At 44.5% G+C, this 19,615-nt stretch overlaps 2 protein-coding genes across 4 annotated transcripts in view; one reads left to right on the top strand and one right to left on the bottom strand.

Annotated features, from left to right (window-relative positions):
• The window catches only part of AFG3L2 (AFG3 like matrix AAA peptidase subunit 2), a 28,877-nt gene extending 24,220 nt beyond the window's left edge, over positions 1–4,657 (top strand). For all 3 annotated transcript variants that reach the window (XM_068147636.1, XM_068147635.1, XM_068147634.1), the window contains exons 15-17: positions 215–415; positions 2,788–2,982; positions 3,957–4,657. In XM_068147636.1, the coding sequence (XP_068003737.1) occupies positions 215–415; positions 2,788–2,982; positions 3,957–4,199 (639 nt within the window). In that variant the 3' untranslated portion in view covers positions 4,200–4,657. The remainder of the gene's footprint in view (positions 1–214; positions 416–2,787; positions 2,983–3,956) is intronic.
• A 5,775-nt stretch (positions 4,658–10,432) lies between these two features.
• On the bottom strand, positions 10,433–17,759 carry TUBB6 (tubulin beta 6 class V). Its single transcript, XM_068147638.1, has 4 exons — positions 17,649–17,759; positions 16,910–17,018; positions 15,769–15,879; positions 10,433–12,074 (listed from the first exon to the last, which is right to left on the bottom strand). The coding sequence occupies exons 1-4, from the start codon at positions 17,703–17,705 to the stop codon at positions 11,011–11,013; spliced, it is 1,341 nt and encodes a 446-aa protein (XP_068003739.1). The 5' UTR covers positions 17,706–17,759; the 3' UTR covers positions 10,433–11,010.
• Positions 17,760–19,615: the final 1,856 nt, after the last annotated feature.

Below are 19,615 nucleotides of genomic sequence, written 5' to 3'. Positions count from 1 at the left end.
CCAGATATTCTAGTGGTGGTTATCCCAGCTTAGAGCTAGCCAGGGCTGTTAAGGGATAAATCACAAATCAAAACCATAAGTGGAAATAATGTCTGAATGAAATGTCAAGGGTGAGTACTGAGTAGGTTGTGGCATTCAAATTAAACCAAACCAAAAACTGCTTGATGGCTTTCACCACTGTCAGGTTCTAACAGTCTGTTAATTTTGATTGCAGGTATCTATTATCCCACGTGGTAAAGGCCTGGGTTACGCTCAGTATTTACCCAAAGAACAATACCTTTATACCAAAGAGCAGCTACTGGACAGGATGTGCATGACTCTGGGAGGACGTGTGTCTGAGCAAATCTTCTTTGGAAGAATTACAACTGGTGCCCAAGATGACTTGAAGAAGGTGACCCAGAGTGCATATGCTCAGGTGTGTGGCCCAAGTGAGACATTGTTTTCTTTATGTACTACTTGACACTGATATGTTGAAAGGGTGGAGTTTCATCAGGTATGTCCCTCTAAAGCCTAGTTTCAACTAATATTTGAAGAAACATGCTGCTGTTGATAGAGATGCTGATGACTCAAGTATTTTATTGTAGTCTTACAGCTAGAGTCCATGCAGTAGGCTTTGATTATCCTACATCTTTTTGGTTGACAACCAGCTGAGTATGAGCCAGCAGTGTGCCCAGGTGGTCAAGAAAGCCAACAGCATTCTGTCCTCTACAAGAAACAGTGTGACAAGCAGGACCAAGCAGAGATTGTCACCCTGTACTTAGTGCTGGTGAGATCGCACTTTGAGTATGGCGTTCAGTTTCGGGGCCCTCACTACAAGAAGGTCACTGAGGTGCTGGAGCAGTTTCAGAGAAGGGCAATAAAGCTGGTGAAGCAACTGCAGAACAGGTCGTAGGAGCAGCTGAGAGAACTGGAGTTGTTTAGCCTGGAGAAAAGGAGGCTGAGGGGAGACCTGCCCTAAGTGATCCTGCTTTGCAAGGTGTTTGGACTTGATCTCTGGAGGTTCTGTCCAACCCCTACCATTCTCTGATTCTTGCTCTCTACAGCTACTTGAAAGAGGTTGTTGCAAGGTGAAGGTCAGTCTTTTCTCTTAAGTAACAAATGAGAGGGGAAGAGGAGGTGGCCTTAAGTTGTGTCAGGGGATGTTTAGATTGGATATTGACAAAAATTTCTTCACCAAGAGTGGTTAAGCCCTGGAACAGGCTACCCAGGGAAGTGGTGGAGTCCCCATCCCTGGAGGTGTGTAGATGCGGTCCTGAGGGACCTGGTTTAGCAGCAGACGTGGTAGTGTTGGGTTAGTGATTGTACTTGATGATCCTAAAGGTCTTCTCCAGCATTACAAATTCTGTGATCTGCCCACAGGAACATATGTGCTGCAGTTGGCTTTAAATACATGTGGGAATTAAGTACTTTCAAAATGGAATTTAGTGCACAGACTTGATATCTGATCCTACTTTTACAGTTGCCCTGTTTTGAAGACCCAGTTTGGATTCACCTGTATAACCAAATCCAGAAGCCCTTGTCTTGAAGCAGTGTTTGCTGTCAGTTGAGGCTGCTGAAACTAAGGCACTGGCTCGTTTGTATCCCATTAACTAGCTTAGATGAATAACTTGAAATCTTAGCAGTGTAATGACTCCCTTAAGTGTAGCTCTCTGCCACACAGATGTGCATTATTCCATTTCCTGCATCAATACAAAAGATGTCATTTTAGAAGACACACAGCAAGTAAGGCATGTTGATGAACACTTCTCTTCCCCTGCACAACACTTAACCCCCACCCTCAAATCACACCCACTTCCTAGTCTCTGGTGTGCTGCTTCTTGTTGCCTCACTCCTGGAAGTAAATGTGCAGTGAAATCCTGTTAATGGTGATTTGATGGGATCTTCATTGACTCTTGTTCAATTTTAAATGAGATGTATAAGTATAGACTTTTTCACATTAACCAGACATCTTGTCTCCTGAGGGCTTAAATAAAAGTATTGAAGTTTCCTTAAGGAAGCAGATTAAGATGTTTGGTTCTAGTGCTGAATATCCTTTGACATATCTGTATCCATCCTGGAAGGCCAAGCAGAGAAATGCCACTTCAGTAACCATCACATCCATAATGGTGACTATGGAGTGAATACTTAAATAGCAGATTGAATTTATTTCTGCCTCTGCTGGAGTGCAATGCAACTTAAAACATCCTCATCTCGCAGTGAGAGGAGTAAATGTTCAGTAATGAATCAGGCAAGATAAGAATCATCATAACCTCCACAGAGGGGTGTCTTGGGATGAAGTATAGCATTAGATTTTTACATGTAAGACAAAATCTTAAAGACTCACTACCTGTATGGGTGAGTGGGGAAACATTTTGAATTGGAAGAACACTTACATTTATTGGTAGAAGAGTTTTACTGCTTAATGAGGGCTGTTGTCTTTTTCTGTTACATCTTGATATTTAAATGGCAAAACATTATGTATATCAAAAGTAACCACCTTCAGATGGTGGAATTTGTGGCCTTCACTTCACTAATGTGTGAAAAGTCAACTTCAATACTTCAGATCACGTAGACTTGAGATTTTAGAGGAGGGTTGGTTTTGGATGAAAGGAGGGGCTCATAGCTAAAGGACTTCTTTCAGGTTTGTCTGGGTTTTTTCCATTTTTATTCCCATCAACAATCATTTGGATCCATTCAAACACTCCATTTGTTTTAATTTTACTTTTTTTGGTCCATCAACATACCCTAAAATCTTACTATCTCTTTTTGGTTTGTTTGATTTTTTTTTTTTTCTTCTTTTCTCTTCAGATTGTTCAGTTTGGCATGAATGAAAAAGTAGGGCAGATTTCCTTTGACCTCCCTCGCCAAGGAGACATGGTGCTGGAGAAACCTTACAGTGAGGAAACTGCCAGATTGATAGATGAAGAAGTTCGGTCACTAATTAATATTGCCTATGACAGGACATTAAAGCTCCTGACAGAGAAGAAAGCAGAAGTGGAGAAGGTGAGCATGAGAGTGCTTTTAGCTGCCAAGTTCCAGCTGGTAAACCAGCATCTGGATTGAACTGATTAGATTAAAAATAGTGACTGTGCAAATATATGAAGAAGTTTGCTCAAAAAAACTATTTGATGTAAGCTTGAGAGTCTGTCACAAGGCTTAAAATAAATAGGAATCTTCTTTTGTGTTGGAACACCTCTGAGGTTCTCATGAACATGATTTAACATCCCTTCCACCTTACATGTTCAATATTCATTTGGCAAGTTATGAGGGAAGAGTCTGTCTGCTAAAGTAAGCTTTTGTAGATGTGCTGGACAAATATGAAACTTAAACCCCCCAAATACAAAATACCAGGATTCCAAGTCATTAGGCTAGAAGAAGCTCTATAAGAAAGGATGTGAACTTCATTCCTCTGAATTGTTCTTTTATTCTGCTCTTGTGAGACCCCTCATGGGGTACTGTGCTCAGCTCTGGAGCACCCAACATATGGACCTCTTGGAGCAAGTCCAGAGGAGAGCTATGAAGATGATGAGGAGGCTGGAGCGTGTCTCCTATGAAGACAGGCTGAAAGAGTTTGAGCTGTTCAGCCTGGTGAAGAGAGGGCTTACTGTGACCTTTTGGTACTTAACTGGGGTCTATAAGAAAGATGGGGATGGTCCTTTTAAGCAGGATCTATTGCAAAAGGACAAGAGATGGTTGTTTTAAACTGAAAGAGGATGGGTTTAGATTGGATAAAAGGAAGAAATTCCTTACTGTGAGGGTAGTGCCTCGCGGCAGCTCAGATTACCCCTGTGCATATTCTCTTCTTCCGCCCCAGAAAGCCTGTTGCAGCCAAAGGGTGATTTTCCAGGATATAGGAATATTACTGACAAGACAAGATTGTGTGGAGTCAGTGAGTGGTGGTTTAGTAGGTCACTGTCCCAAACAGATCACTGAAAATGGTTAAGTATTTTGTGTCACATAACTTCTTGCTCTTCCAGGTTGCCCTACGACTCCTGGAGAAGGAAGTTCTTGATAAAAGTGACATGCTAGACTTGCTTGGCCCAAGGCCATTTGCAGAGAAGTCTACTTATGAAGAGTTTGTGGAAGGCACAGGAAGCTTGGATGAGGATACTTCACTACCAGAAGGCCTTAAAGACTGGAACAAAGAGCGTGAAAAGGAGAAAGAGGAGACAACAGATGAACAGGTTGCTAGGCAGATCACAGGAGGGAAGCCATTTTAACTGCAAAGTGTGTGGTGACAGTGACTTGTGCTCCAGAAGAGATGCAAACTTGCTAGTTTGTACTGCAAAATATTTATTCAACCAAACTGTATTAGAGATGAGTGGAAGAGTGATCTCTTGTGACGAGGTAAGGATAATCTGCTCATCAGTTCACTGGTACAAGATGATCATCTTCCATTTGCCAGATGGAGATACTTATATTGGATTGGAGCTGCAGTTGAACGCCAGAACTGAGCCTCTCTAATTCTGAAACAGTTCAGATTCATACACAAACAGAGTCATGGCACTGGTCTCTCTCTTTTTCTAAAAATGTATGTAAGCTTACAAAAATTAAAGGGGTTTTTGATTAGTAATCTAAAGTATGCCTGTATGTGACCTGTTCCCCCGCCCCCCCCAAAAAACATCAATCATACAAAATGCATTATTGAATGCTTAGCCATTAAAAAAGGTCTTTAAAACTACAAGCTTTGCAAAACTATCAGCTCTTCCCTCTGACCCTTTTCCTCTCCACCTTTCACTCTGATTTTAGAAAGTTTCTCTACAGAGAACTGCCCTGTGAGTTGACAGTGGAACTGGACACCCACCTGAATATCTCAAAATGTACTCATGGTTCAGTGTCTTTAAGTCCAAAACTCAGTTTGGCTCCTGCAGTTTTATTAGTCAGTTTTTTACAGAGTTCTGTAAGATATTGAACATATGAATGTGTTGTGTAAATACAGTTTGAGTCAATAAAGTCAGGCCTTTTCTGAACAAAGCTTGTCTGCCTTTCTTGTTGGTTTCTTGGTATAGAATTCAGAGCCATACAAAATTTCCTTCTAAACATAAGATTTTGTTAAATTAGGGTGCTGAATCAGTGTCAGAGTTTCATATTGGTTTGCTTAACCTGCAGCTGCTTCTTTTTCCTCTTTCTTAGCTGAATACAGTTATCTTTGTATAGTTACCTGCTTCTGGCTGGCTGCTGCTAAGGATTTATTAGCCACAGCATTCAGCTCTTCGGATGACTGTCTCCCTATCCCAGAAAAAGAGAGGGAATCACAGAATGGTGGGGGTTCAGAGAGACTGCTGGAGATCACCTAATCCACCCCTGCTACCTGAGCAGATTGCCCAGGATCACAATGTCCAGGCAAGTTTTGAAACTCCAGGGAAGGAGACTCCACAACCTCTCTGGGCAGCCTGCTCCTGTGCTTTGGCACCCTCACAGCAAAGTTTTTCCTCGTGTTCATATGGAACCTCCTGTGTTGCAACTTGCTCCCACTGCTCCTTGTCCTGTTGCTCAGCACCACTGAAAAGAGTCTGGCACCAGCCTCTTGTCCCTCTTGCCCTTTATAGATCAGTGTTGGTAAGATGCCCTCTGAATCTTCTCCAGGCTTAGCAGCTCCAGATCTCTCAGCCTTCCTTCCTTGGACAGACAGTTCAGTCCCCTCATCATCTTTGTAACCTCTTCTGGACTCTCCTTGTCTCTTGAACTGGGAAGCCCAGAACCTAACACAATATTCTAGATGTGGCCTCCCTAGGGCAGAGTAGAAGGGAAGGAGAACCTCCCTCAATCACATCTTGATTCACCCCAGGACACCTTTGGTGGTCTTGGCCACGAGGACACATTGCTGGCTTATGGTGAACTTACCCACCAGCACTCCCCTGTCCTTCTCTGCAGAGCTGCTTTCCAGCAGGTCTAACCTGCATTGGTGTGTGGAGTTATTCTTCCCCAGGTGCAGGATCCCTACACATGCGCTTGTTCAACATCATTAGGTTCCCTTTTGCCTAATTCTCTAGCCTATCGAGAATGGCAGCACAGCCTGATGGGGTGTCAGCCACTCCTCCTAGTTATGTATCATCAGCAAACCTGCTGAGAGTACACTCCATCCCTTCATTGATGAATATGGCTAAGGGGTGGAATGGTAGTTAAGGTGGGGAGGAGAATGAACTAAGCTTCTCTGCTGGAAAACAAATCCTTTAAGGCTTATGGCTGATAGGGCAGGTTAAGCAAGCTGGTAGTGATTGATTCCATCTGTACATTGCAGCATACTGGAAAGCAGTAGGATGGCAAAGGAAAAAAGTTGTCTCTGAAAGGTCAGAGACAAGCTCTGTACTTGGGTTATGCAAAGTAAATTGTTTATAGAAATTATTCTGGGATATTGGTTTTTTTTGCCGTCTTGATGAATCTGTTGCTGTGTCTGATGTCTGGCTTCAGAGTGAGGAGGAACAAGGGAAACAGCATGCATAGCAATTTAGGGCACAGTTTCTGGGCATTTTTAGGTGTTCAAGCACCACTTCTGTGTATCTCTAACATTTGTTCTACAGCAAACCCAATAAACAGGAAAACATCCTGAATAAGACTAAACTTCAGTTCCTTTGTTTCTGGAGTCAAAAATTGTCCTGGTTTGAGTTAGATCTAATTCTGTTTAGTGATTTGACTTCTGGGCTCAGTCTCTGCTCAGTTCAGTGCATGTTTGCACAGACAGTGCCTGCTTCTAGCAGTGAAAGCACTGATGGGGAGAATTAGCACTAAGGCTTGGGATGCAGAAATATTCTTGCCTTAGACTTGCTCCTGTGGACACCTGTGCTAAATCTTGGGTGCCATGTTAGGGTGCAGCAAGTAAGAGATGGCACCTCCGGGAAGAAGTAGACAGGACAGATGACCCTAAAGTAACCAACAAGGGATTCCATCCCATGGATCTCATCTTTAGGATCAAGCTGAGGGATCACCATGGTCAAGCCTCTTCTTCAAGGGCCAGTGTCTGAGCACTGTCCATTCTACCTTTGATCCCAGTCCACAAGTTCCTGAATCCAGTTGCAGAATCCAGCTCGTAAATCTGGTGCCCATCTGCTGTGGAGTCCAGGCTGGGACTTCCCCAGTGCCTGCCCACAGCAGTGGTGGTGATGCCATTAGGGGGCTGGGTTCCATATTGGTTTGTATCTACTTGTATCTATTTCAGGTTATTTTCATTAAAGCTGTTTCCATTTTATTTACCAACCCATCAGTCATTCTCCCTTTTTCCCTTTGGGAAGGCAGGAGGGGTTCACAGAGAGCCTCTGGCACTCACCTAGTGGCCATCCCAGCCCAAACCCTTGACAAAAAGTGAGAATTATTTAATGCAGTAGTGAACTTGTTTTGTCAAACTCCAGTCCTGCACACAAGCTAAAGCAGTGACTGATCTGTGTGCAAGTGCTCCAGTGCTGCCCCATGCCTGTGTTCTCTATTAACCCCTTGTTGGTTCTATTCCTTCTGACACATTTAGCTCAACACTTATTTGGAACCAGTGCTGAAGACTAAATGTGCTTATGTTGTAAAGGCTGTAAACCACAATCGACCCTCCTCCCCCTGGCCAAAAAAAAATCCTAATCCTTCACCATGGCACTACCAGACAGTAAAAGAATAGCAGGAACTGCTTTCTCTCCCCTCCTGTTTGTGCTGCCTACTTGAAAATTTCACTCTTGTTTAACACCATTAGGCAATTAATGAGCATGTGGTAATGTAAAGGAGAGACAAGTCCCTCTGCCTCTTTTAGAGCATTAACTAGCTTGCTGTAATCTTACCTCAGTAAGTCTTAATATTTTGTGTCAAAAGTGGCAGAATTGGATTGTGCTGAGAGTTTAGAATCAAAGCAAAGCTAAGAAAATAAAGAAGCTGTTTGCCCAATGTGTTTCTTTAAGAGGGACTATAACGCTCCTCCTGCTCACAAATTTCAGACTTCAGGTGGTTTAACTTAAATCAAGAATATCAAGTTCAGTCTCTGTTGTGGCTGCCAGTGAGGCTGCATTAGTTTTTGTTGCAAATGCGGAGTGGTGCTGCTTCAACGAGTAGGGGCTTGTTGAGGACACAGCCGCTGAGTTTCTTGCTCCTCACAATGCTGAGAGGAGCTGGTCTAGACCCTCTTTCCCAACCTGATCCTGTTCCCAGGAGGTGAGATACAAGTGGTGTCATTGCTGCAGGCTGCTGGGGTTTCCCCTTATCCTGGTGCTGGCAGAGGTATTTGTGCCTGGGTGGTACTGGGAGCTGCAATTCTATCCCTTCCTGCATCTGGACTGTCTGTGTATTTCTCTGTGGCCAGATGCAAAGCAGTAAAAAGAGGATAGAAAAAGAATGTGGCTGGACACAAAGAGTGCAAGTGTCAAGATTGAAAAGCTAATGAGGAAATGAAAAACACATGGGTGAAGATTGTGAAAGAAGATGAACAAAGGTAGGCGAGACTGAGCAGGTAGATTTCAAAATCGAAGAGAACTTTCCAAAGAAAAAGCAGTAAGAGATTTGAAAGGAGTGCAACTAAAGGAATTGTCCACCAAACCCATTACTGAAACAATTTTCAGTTTTATGTGAGGAAAGGATGATTCAAGTTGGTTGACAAGCATTTGTACTTCTGGGTTTCTTACTCCTTACACGCGAGCTGCTCTGAGGGTGTTCCTACTACAGGTTCCTGGGTTTATTTTGGTGGGTTGGGTTTTTTCCAAGATCAGACAGAAGATCTGTCTCCTTATTTTTCTAAAGAGTGCATTAGTTTGCCTCCCACACCTCCACACATTCTTGAAATTCACATCAAACAGCTGCAAGTAAACACATGTGAAAGCGTGGCTAAGAGTCAAAGCAGGACCAGAGGACATTTGTTAGGTCTGGATGCCACAGGCTCAGAGTCTATACTCTGCATTTTGAGTGAAGGGATGAAAAGCAATAAAGAGGAGGCTGATTCACCAAGTGAATAACTCAGTTACTGAGGAACTCCAGGATTCCTGGCATTTTTAAAGTTTTCCCCCTTTCTTCCCCCCCCTCCCCAGCTCAGTACCAGAATTTATTCTGGGATATAGTTAGGAGTTCAGTATTCCAACAAAGTGCAGTTCCACTGGCTGTAAGCCTGCTGGTTCTCCTTGTTCAGAAGCTATGGCACTGCTTTAACTGAAAAGCCAGCGCCACAGCTGTACCCTGGCAGGCTCTGAGCATGTCACATGTTCTCCCCCCTCTCAAAGCTGACAGCCTGCCATTTACAAAGCATCAGCTAAGCTAACTTTAATGGCTTTATTCCCCATGGATTTTGCTTTACATTGCACTAATTTCTCTTTAATGTTTTAGCTTCATCTCATGCCATAAATGCACATTTAAACGTGCTCTGTTGTTACTCCTAAATCCTTTAGGCATCATGAGCCACTGCAAAGAACTGAATTTGCTGACTCCATCATGACCCCTCAAAAAGATAGCCAGCCAGGCCCTCCCAGTCTGGTTTTGGTGTAGGTAGGTGTGTGGGCAGCTTGGTTACTGTGTTCCAACTGTGTTTTAAACCATAAAGTCAGTTTATATTAATAACTTGTGCTTGATTAAATTTAGTTCCACTTCTGTGTAGAGAATTGGGCAGAGAGCTTCAGCTCATGTGACTGAAGTTACTAGGTTCATATACTTTACAAATACCACCCTGAATCCCACACTAGCAAAACAAAACATCACTTTGTTAGGAGCAACGGATCTTTGGAAACATCACTGTTAGTAAAGTGCCTTGCTAAGTGTTGAGCAACACTTCTGCTTAGAAAGTGCTTCTGAAGGAAAAAAGAGCAAAGAGTTGCTGAAACATTTAAAGTTTGGCTTTCCAGAGGGTTTCTCTTTTGTTTGCTTGTTTTGTTGCCTAGAAACTGACCTAAATAAGAGTCTCCACGTAGACAGAGTGTTCTCTGCTGGAGGCTCTCTAATGGAGAAGGGCTGTTTAACTGATATGAGCAGGACCAAAAAGTATGCATGCAGATTGAATGCCCAGCAGCCACTTTGTCCAGGCAGCACTGACAGAGACCCTTCTGTTTCAGCTTTAGCCCAGGCAGATAAACTGTTCACCCTTTCATCTTGCCAGGTGGTTTGAATATTGGGGATAAATACTTTTTGCTTGTACATTAATCTGTCTAGCATTTTAACCTACCTTGGTAACAAGATTTCTCTGTGTATGATGAACTGATAAATCCAGGCAGTGGATATTCCCTCTCTCACCATTTTCTGTGGAGTGTCTGAATTTCAGCCATCTGGGATGAGTGGATTGTCAACAGGAATAGCACAGCTAACTCCTGATAGCCAGAAACAGGGGACCAATCAACATGTTGAGGTGCCCCAAAGGTTCATAAAGCACTCACCACAAAGGGATATTTCACATATGGAATATGTGATTACCCAGCAGCAAGTGATGAAATCACACAGCTTAAAGCCAGCCTCTAGCCTGCAGCTCACTGTGTATTTATGTAGCATGGACTGCCCGAAACATTTTAGCTTGAGAGGATACTGATCTTTTTTTATTTGGTTTTTTTTCGAGGACTGGAGTCAAATATCACTGTTAGCAGTTACTGTACATAATAGCTACAAGCTTTTTCTTCTTTTTATTATGGATAAATCCTGTTCCTGGCAGTTTAGTATGGTACCTTCAGTACAAAAGGAATACTTCACACCCATGAGATTTTCCTCCTCAGAACTGGATCAAAATAGTGCAGCTCTTTTTTGTGTTTTTTCATGCCTATCTTACATCTTCCCTCATACATCTTTAGGGATGTCAAACTTTAGAAAAGAAAGGATGGGGAGGAGAAAAAAAAAGAGACCCCAAACCAGCAATCTCAGTGTTCAGACTCTTAGGCCAAAGTCTTAACTGAATGCTTTACATTTGTCTCATCAATTGAAGTAGCCTGATTTCCAGAAATGCTGAATGTCCTCAGTTCTCAGTGACTCTGAAGAGCACCTCTAACATCTGAAACTCATGGTCATGATTTCTTTGGAGCCTAAATATGGATTCATAAGCCTAATTATTAGAAATCTTGATTTGAGAATTTGGCCTGGCAAAGAGATCACCTCATTTCTTTAGTCATTGATTTCTTCTTCATCATCTTCAAATGCTTCCTCTCCATCATTTGCTGTTGCCTCTTGGTACTGCTGATACTCTGAAACCAGATCATTCATGTTGCTTTCTGCTTCTGTAAATTCCATTTCATCCATGCCTTCTCCTGTGAACCAGTGGAGAAAGGCCTTTCTCCTGAACATGGCCGAAAACTGCTCCGAGATCCTCTTGAAGAGCTCTTGAATAGCAGTACTGTTGCCAATGAAGGTGGAAGCCATCTTGAGGCCACGTGGAGGTATGTCACACACTGCCACCTTGACATTGTTTGGGATCCACTCCACAAAGTAGCTGCTATTCTTGTTCTGGATGGCCAACATCTGCTCATCAACCTCCTTCATAGACATGGGGCCACGGAAGACAGTAGCCACTGTCAGGTATCGCCCATGTCTTGGGTCACAGGCTGCCATCATGTTTTTGGCATCAAACATCTGCTGGGTAAGCTCTGGAACAGTGAGTGCTCGGTATTGCTGGCTGCCTCGGGCTGTCAAAGGAGCAAAGCCTGGCATGAAGAAGTGGAGGCGTGGGAAAGGGACCATGTTTACTGCCAGCTTCCGGAGGTCAGCATTGAGTTGGCCTGGAAAACGCAGGGATGTAGTTACCCCACTCATGGTAGCAGAAACCAAGTGGTTTAAATCACCATATGTTGGAGTGGTGAGCTTCAGGGTGCGGAAGCAAATGTCATACAAGGCTTCGTTGTCAATGCAGTAGGTTTCATCTGTGTTTTCTACCAGCTGGTGGACTGAGAGTGTAGCATTATAAGGCTCCACCACTGTATCAGAAACCTTGGGGGAGGGCATGACACTAAAGGTATTCATTATCCTGTCTGGATATTCCTCTCGGATCTTGCTGATGAGCAGGGTTCCCATGCCAGACCCTGTCCCTCCTCCCAGGGAATGAGTGAGCTGAAATCCTTGCAAGCAGTCACAGTGTTCACACTCTTTTCTTACTACATCAAGCACGGAGTCAACCAGCTCTGCCCCTTCTGTGTAGTGTCCTTTAGCCCAGTTGTTTCCTGCACCAGTTTGTCCTACAAGAACATACAATAAAGAACGAAAATACACAAAATTATTGGCAAGGTTTGGCTTTTCCATGCCAAATAGCTTCACATCTGTGTTAAGAGCTGCTATAAATCTGTCAGGCGGATAATTGCGCTCTCCATTTCACCTGCAAATATCTTTGGAAGTACCAAGATAAACTTTTTCTCTCGCCTTTTGCCTAAGATTCCTGGTAGCTTCCACTTATGCCTTTGGGAGTTTCTTTTTTCTTGATTTTTAACCTTCCATACATGCAACTAAGGCCTTGACTCCTTGTTTTGAAAGCTTTCACACTCCCAGCCCTGCCTATTCCACAAACACAAGACGACTGTTTAAATACTTTCTGTTTATAAGGCACATGGATCTACATGAAGCTAAATCACAGAAACACATTTCTAAATGAAAGCTTCTTGGACTGTTTCTGTGAGCCACAGAGGTATTTTTGTAATTCAAGGAGAAGGCTGGGCTTCAGGAGTCCTATCTAATTTGTTACATCAGTAACTTCATGATTACGTAGCCTGAATGAAAACACCAATCAACAGAAGCCTCAAGAATCAAAAAACCCAGGAGTTCAGTGCCTTCTTGCTTTTCCTGGTTTCCCTGCCAGCTCACTATCTTCAGATTCCACAAAGCAACTTGCAAAATTGGATTACTGACATTTCATGAGTACCTCATTTTCTCCCCAAGGCTTCCATTTTCCTTCTATGTATCACTGAGTTTATTAGGATGGAGAGTCTGGATCCTTTGCTACATCACTATGTTGTTATTGCCTAGATAACAAGGAGAGTTAAGTGGGGAACCAGCTTTTTAGATTGTGCCACTGAACTCAGTGGTGCTGCTGTGAGTGGAATACAGAAAGAGCAACCACTTCAGAATTAGGTAGACAGCTGTCTGCACCCGCCTTGTTCTCCAAGACCTTCCCCTTCCTTCCTATTCTATGTCCCATTCCAACTCCCAGTGCAACCTGTTGGTGCCAAACCAATGAACCAGGGAAACTGAGTGCTGGGATATTGTTTAAATATGATGCACTTCATTTTCACTGTATAAAAGTTTGGTTTCCTCATTATGTACTTGCTTAGCTAAGGCATTGTTCCATATGTTGCTATGTTTTTCTTTCTTTGAACTTCAGGAACTAAGCACTTCCTGCCCAGCTGGGCAAAGCACAAAGTAATGTCCTTCCAGAATTGAATATGCTTGTAACCACTTGCAGTCTGCTCAAGCAGATCCCTACTACAGACAGGGCTGCACACTGAAAAGCAGTCTGCACCCCAAGATGCAGAAGGATCCTAACAAAGGCAAATTCTGAGTTTAGGACTTTATTTTGCAGGCTGCCCTGTGTGTAAACATCCTATCATCCTTCAGTGGACATTGTGAATGGAGAATAGAAGAGAATGAAGAGGAACAAAGAACAAGGCAAGAGGAGAATGGGGACCACTCTCACAAATGTGAAAAAGATCTTTCCATGGGGAAAACAGAGCCAAGAGAGACTGATTTTACTTGATTTGCCCAGAGTCCCCAACATTTTCATTCACCCCTTGTCCTATCACAACAGGTGCTGCTGAAAAGATTGTCCCCATCTTCCTTATAGGCCTCCTTTAAGTACTGAAAGACCACAATAAGGTCTTCCCAGAGCCTTCTCTGAACAATCCCAACTCTCTCAGCCTCTCCTCACAGCAAGGGGGTTCCAGCCTTCACGTAATTTTTGTGACCTCCTCTGGGCCTGTTCCAACAGGTTTGTATCCTTCTTGTGCTGAGGACTCCAGAGCTGGACACAGCACTGCAGCTGGGGTCTCACCAGAGCAGAGGGACAGAATCACTTCCTTCACCCTGTTGCCCACATCTTTAGACCACTACCTCATCAACATAAGCATTAAAGCACAAGAATTATTTTTGTGTCCATCTCCTGCTGGTCTGAGCTAAAATTTATCTATCTGGAGCATGTGATCTTGCACTCAGTATAGCTGGAATGTTCCTTGCCATGCAGAAATGAGCACTCACAGGTATACACAAGCAGAGGCGAAAAACATCTCCAACAGAATGAGCCCTAACAGCCTAGGCATACAGCAAGTATGGGACTGCCAGCTTCTGCCACTAAATCCTTTGTGGGCCCAGGCCAGATTTTTTTAAAGAGAAAACAAAATGCTTTGTTGGCTTTTGACACAGAAGATCATTACTTCAGCGCTCAGGCAACCATTCTCCATTATTCAGCAGGTTGCGAGGACAGTGCCTGATGCTGGCAGGGGCCTCTGTCAGATAGGAGTTGATCACATGCTGTTGGTTCATTGTTAGCTTGGCAGGAAGGGAGTACAGTGAACTGGACTGTTGTTGAAGACACTCTGCATGGATTTTGCTCTGGTTTTGCTGGTGGCATGCCAAACTGTAAAGCTACCATCCAAGTATTTCTATAAGCACAGTCAATTTACTTTCAGACTTTCAGAGGGCTTATGTGGGCCTTGTAAGAGAAAGGGAAAGAAGAAACCTGAATAGAAAAACATACTTCACAAAGCTGCCTATCTCTATGGCTTTTCTCCCCAAGCTTACTTTTACATGTTGTAACAAGTTCCTTTGAAAAAGACACTTTAATATCACTGAGATGGCGCATACAGAAGAGCAACAGGGGCAGCATTAAAAGTTTTAAGTCAATTAAAGGGTTAAAGTAACTCTGTATAGCTTCTTACTCCCCACCTCAACAGCAACAAGCCAGACTTTAGTTCGTTTTATACCACCCAAATAATGTTTATCCTTTCTGTGTCAGGCCCTGGCATTGTTCCTTGCTTATGTTAACACAATATCCTGAACCAAGTGACAATCTAAGTTCGCCTTGGCAAGAGGTAACGTGATTTGTGGCTAGTGCAGACCTGGAAACCAAAAGGACAGGAGAGTTCTCATGGTTGCTTTCATTCAGACCTCCTGTTTCAGCAATGGATCACTTCACTTCCACACACTGTTTCTTTAGTCAAAGGGACCGGTAACACTTTTGTACTTTGTAAGGATGCTATGAAATTTAATCCTGGTAATGTGCATTTTTTAAGCACAGATGGAAAGCAGTACTGAAGTTGGAAGTGAAACAGTAAAGGATGGAACAACCCCCCCCTTAGAACACTGCAAAACTGGGAGTTCCCCACATGATCTCAGACTGTTCCTCATTATGTTGAAAAACAACCCAGTAACTGGCTATATATGACCATGTTTTCCATATTGCAATTGTTCTTCCTCCAACGTTCACTACACTGTTAAGGATCTGCTGAAAAAGGTGAATTACACAGCCTATAAACAAGTTCATGCTCAAGCATTTAATGTGAATCCAAGGGAAGAGTACTCTGGGTGGTTTGTGATTGAGGGTTTTTCCTTCCCTCTCCATTTTCTGCAGAATTTCCATGCATTTTATTGTAAAGAAGTGGTCTCAGGACGTCTCTGGAGTTCACATACATGGAAAGCAAATGTACTTTACCTGAATAACATAGGAAACTTTCAGTGGTTTGCTAACTGAAGAAAGGATTGACAGAAGTATGACTTTTTCAGCTAATAGAATCTTTTAGCTGACTTACACATCACTGCAATCACATTATTAATCTATTAGGATTCCCTCAGCACTAATGATCACTTTGGAATAGCTTAAATGCTTTTGACCATTCACTTGGCCACCTGTTGGATAATTATCTTTTCTTAAAAGTGTTGTCCACATACCAAAGATGAAGTTGTCAGGCCGAAAGAGCTGACCAAAAGGACCAGATCGCACACTATCCATGGTTCCTGGCTCCAAGTCCACCAAGACTGCCCTTGGAACGAATTTCTGGGCTGCAATAAAAAGTAAGCATGCCCTTAATCTCCTGAAATATCAGTTATGGCTCTCAATACATAAATACATTATGTCTTATATTATTTGACTAGTATAGATTCTACTTATATAAATATTTCCTAAACAGAAATGCATGGTGGTGAAAAAACCCAGCACCACAGGAACAAATCAGTTGTGCTTGAGAAACAGACCTGACATCTCTGGGGTCATATAGATGGTCTGTTACATTTTGTAACCTCTTTTTGAGCAATAGATATGAGGGAGGGAAGTTTCTGGTTAGAAAAAAAATGCTTAACATGTTCTTTATGTCCAAGGAGATGATCTTTTCTGTGAATGAGGTGAGTAAAAGGTGTGAGTTCAAATGATCCTAACACATCTCACAAGCTTTTATGCTTGAAGGATTCACCATCACTGAAAAAGCTGCTTGGTGGCAAACAGGAACAGATCAGCACATCTATCACAAACTACAAAATAAAGCGTATCCAGTTCACGAGCACTCAGGTAAATAATATGAATTAACTTGACCTGGACAAAAGATGAAACATTCATACTTGCAGGTACATGCTAACAGACCAAAGGACTCCTGATTCCCATTTTACACAATTAACACTCTTCAACACTGAAGTGACTCAGAGAATTTGGGAGCATTTGGCATCTTATTATTGGCTTCTCCATTACCTGCGCCCCAGCCCTTTCAACCACAAAATGAAGAACGAGTACTACAGATGCAGGCTCATACAGCCACCCATTTATTTGGGGACCACTGATAAGACACATCTGATGAAACAAGGCAAACGCCTGGCACTGATAATGAGCAAACCTCCACCCGCAGACCCTAAGGACAGTCTCTTGTACTATTTGTCACCTACTGGAGATTACACCCAGTTATTAGTTTACAAGAAAGTAGATAATCTTTTATGTGTGTATTGGGTTGAGCTGGGGGGCTGATGGCATGCAAGGAATGAGATTCCTGTGCCCGCCCCTTCCCACGAGTTCCCCATCCCGCACCCCTCCCCATCCCACACTTACAAGATGATTCATTATAGTAGACATTGATCCTTTCCAGCTGCAGCGCTGAGTCACCAACATAGCCTCCGGCTGGGTCAATGCCATGCTCATCACTTATCACTTCCCAAAACTAAGGGAGGAAAAGGAGATGTGGGTTGGGAGCTCCCCAGTAGAGTACCGGGGGCCGTGTCCAGCGCCCGGGGCGGGGTGGGAGAGACAGCCCCATGGCTCGGCACGGCAGCAGCTGCCGGATTCCTGGCGTGCCCAGGTTTGGGCTGCAGGATCAAACCCAACCGGCTAACAGAGGCCACCCCCACGCCGCGCCAGGCCGTTAGGAAGGGGCCGCTCGGGTTTCTGCCGCCCTTCCCCGCTTCTGAGCCACGGCTTGCCCAGTTTAAACATAAAAGTAATAAAATAACGGTTAAAAAAAAAATCCCTTTTGGTTTCTGTACTTTTCAAAGCCTTTTATGGTCACGGGGACTGGGGAGACGCGCGGTGTCCCGAGCGCGCCGGCGCCTCTCTGCAGCGGCGCGGGAAGGCAGCGTGGCCGCTGGCGAGGGGCGGCTGGCACAACCCAGCCCCACGGGGCCAAACAGCCCCGAGAGTCGGCCCAGGAGGACAGCGGGGCTGGCGATGAGCGGCGGCTGGCACGGCCGAGCCCCGCGGGCCAGAACAGCCCGGAGAACCGGTCCCTGCAGCACCGAGAGGCTCCGAAAGTGCCAGGGCAGGCAGCAGAGACCCCGGCTGCCCGCAGGCTCACCTTGGTGCCGATCTGGTTCCCGCACTGGCCCGCCTGGATATGCACGATCTCCCTCATGGCAACACCACCGCTGCTCTCAGCTTTCCCGCCGCTATGCGCGACGCGGCCGGGCCGGGCGGCGCTTTATGGGCTCTGAGGCGGCGCCCATTCTTCCCGACCCGCCCGCCCCTCGGCTCCGTGCCCCGCTCCCCTCCCGCCCAGACCCCGGGACCGCCCTCAGCCCTGTAGGGCCCAGGCGGGATCCGGTACCCGCTTTCTCGCGTCGCCCCTTCACGTTTCCCTCACCGGGGGACCCTTGGGAGTTCCCGTGCCTCAGAGGTGGCTGTCTTCCGTGCTGTGCTTCTCACCAAACACGGGGCTGTCGCCTTCACCCACCGAGGAATCCTGCCCTTGCTGTGTGCAGTGGGACACTCTGTGGCCTTTGACTGCTACTTCTTGGCCTGCTCTGGCAGATGGCAACTTTTACTAAAGCGGCAACACCCAAAGACCTGGGTCGACCTTCTCAGTGCCTTGCCAACAGCCATCTTCCCTGCATCGCTATTTTCTGCTGTTGCTTTGCCAGCTTGTAAGAAGCCTCTCTATGAAACTTGTAACTGGAAAGGTAAGCAGGCTTTATGGACCAACTGTCCTGAAGGCACACCTCCCACACTACAGAGCATGGCCTGACGTATGTGGAGTTTGGATGTGGACATAGAGTGGACAGAATATGTATAGAGTTGGAAAGGACCTTAGAGGTCAGCCAGTCCAACCCCCTGCTGCCATGGCCAGGTACATCTTCCACTGCACCAGGTTGCTCAAAGCCCCATTGGACCTGGCCTTAAACACTTCTAGGGATGGGACATCCACAACTTTCCTGAGCAGCTTGTTTCAGTGCCTCAGTATCCTCACAGTAAAGAATTTCATCCTAATGTCCAGTCTAAACCTATCCTCTTTCACTTTAAAATTACTATCCATCACTATGCTCTTGATAAGTGTCCTTCCCCATCTTTCTTATATGTCTGCGTTGAGTACTGGAAGGATGCAATAAGGTCTCCCTGGAGTCTTCTGTTCTCCAGGCTGAACAACCCCAACTCTTTTAGCCTGCCCTCACAGCAGAGGGTTTCCAGCCCTTGCATCATTTTTGTGGCCTCCTCTGGAACTACTCAAGTAGATTAATGTCTGTCTTACACAGAACCCAGCACTACAAGTGGGGTCTCACCAGAGCAGAGCACAGAGGCAGAATCCCCCTCCTCGAGCATTTGCCCATGCTGCTTTGGATGCAGATCAGGATCCAATTGATTTTCTGGGCTGTGAGTGCACATTGCCCATTCATGTTGAGCTTCTCATCCACCAACACCAACAGTTTGATTTTTAACAAAAAGGGAGATTTTCTTTCTCTTCCAGAGGAAACGAAACAAAACAAAACTAAACTCAAAGACAAAACCCAGCCAAGTTCTCTCAACTGCTGTATCTCCTTTATGGTTTCTTAAAGTAGCCATTGCATGGTTTCCCAGGTAGAAAAAAGCTGCCTTGCTTGGCTGCCAGTTTTAATGCCAGTGTGACTTTTCCATGGGATGTAATTTTCTAGGTAGCATATTCTGATCTATAGTCTGGTGGGAGACATTCATCTGTCTATGCACATCTTTACTGTGACCACATGTTTTCTACTGTGCATGAGCAGCCAGAACCTCATTACCTACTTGCTCAAAAGTGACCTGGCTGCAATTGTCTGGGTGAAGAATCTTAGGTGCTCCCTACAGCTTGACCACAGTTAATGTAACCCCTATCAATCAATAAATAAACCCCAAAACTGTTGACTGGAGGCCATCTCCTGCCTACCCACCCTTATATTGCTGTGCCATGAACAATGTCAGCTAGACTATGTGCTCCAGACTTGCCTTTTCAGAAATATTTTTCAGCAGCTTCTTGCAAATGACCTCTGAGTCGCCTCCACAGACCATGCTAGACTGAATCAAATGTCTTCCTGA

This window comes from Melanerpes formicivorus, unplaced genomic scaffold (genome assembly GCF_026170545.1).
Source record: "Melanerpes formicivorus ecotype bairdi unplaced genomic scaffold, bMelFor1.0.p_v2 SCAF_15, whole genome shotgun sequence".
Classification (NCBI taxonomy): Eukaryota; Metazoa; Chordata; class Aves; order Piciformes; family Picidae; genus Melanerpes; species Melanerpes formicivorus.
This window is presented reverse-complemented; position numbering and strand designations above follow the sequence as displayed.

Bases quoted from the DNA above. Each gene is read 5' to 3' on its own strand.
- TUBB6 (XM_068147638.1), bottom strand. From the start codon at position 17,705: ATGAGGGAGATCGTGCATATCCAGGCGGGCCAGTGCGGGAACCAGATC. The intron at 17,019-17,648 runs GTGAGCCTGCGG...TTCCTCCCTTAG, and splicing joins GGAACCAGATCGGCACCAAG to TTTTGGGAAGTGATAAGTGA. The intron at 12,075-15,768 runs GTATGTGGACAA...ATGTTCTTGTAG, and splicing joins GCCTGACAACTTCATCTTTG to GACAAACTGGTGCAGGAAAC.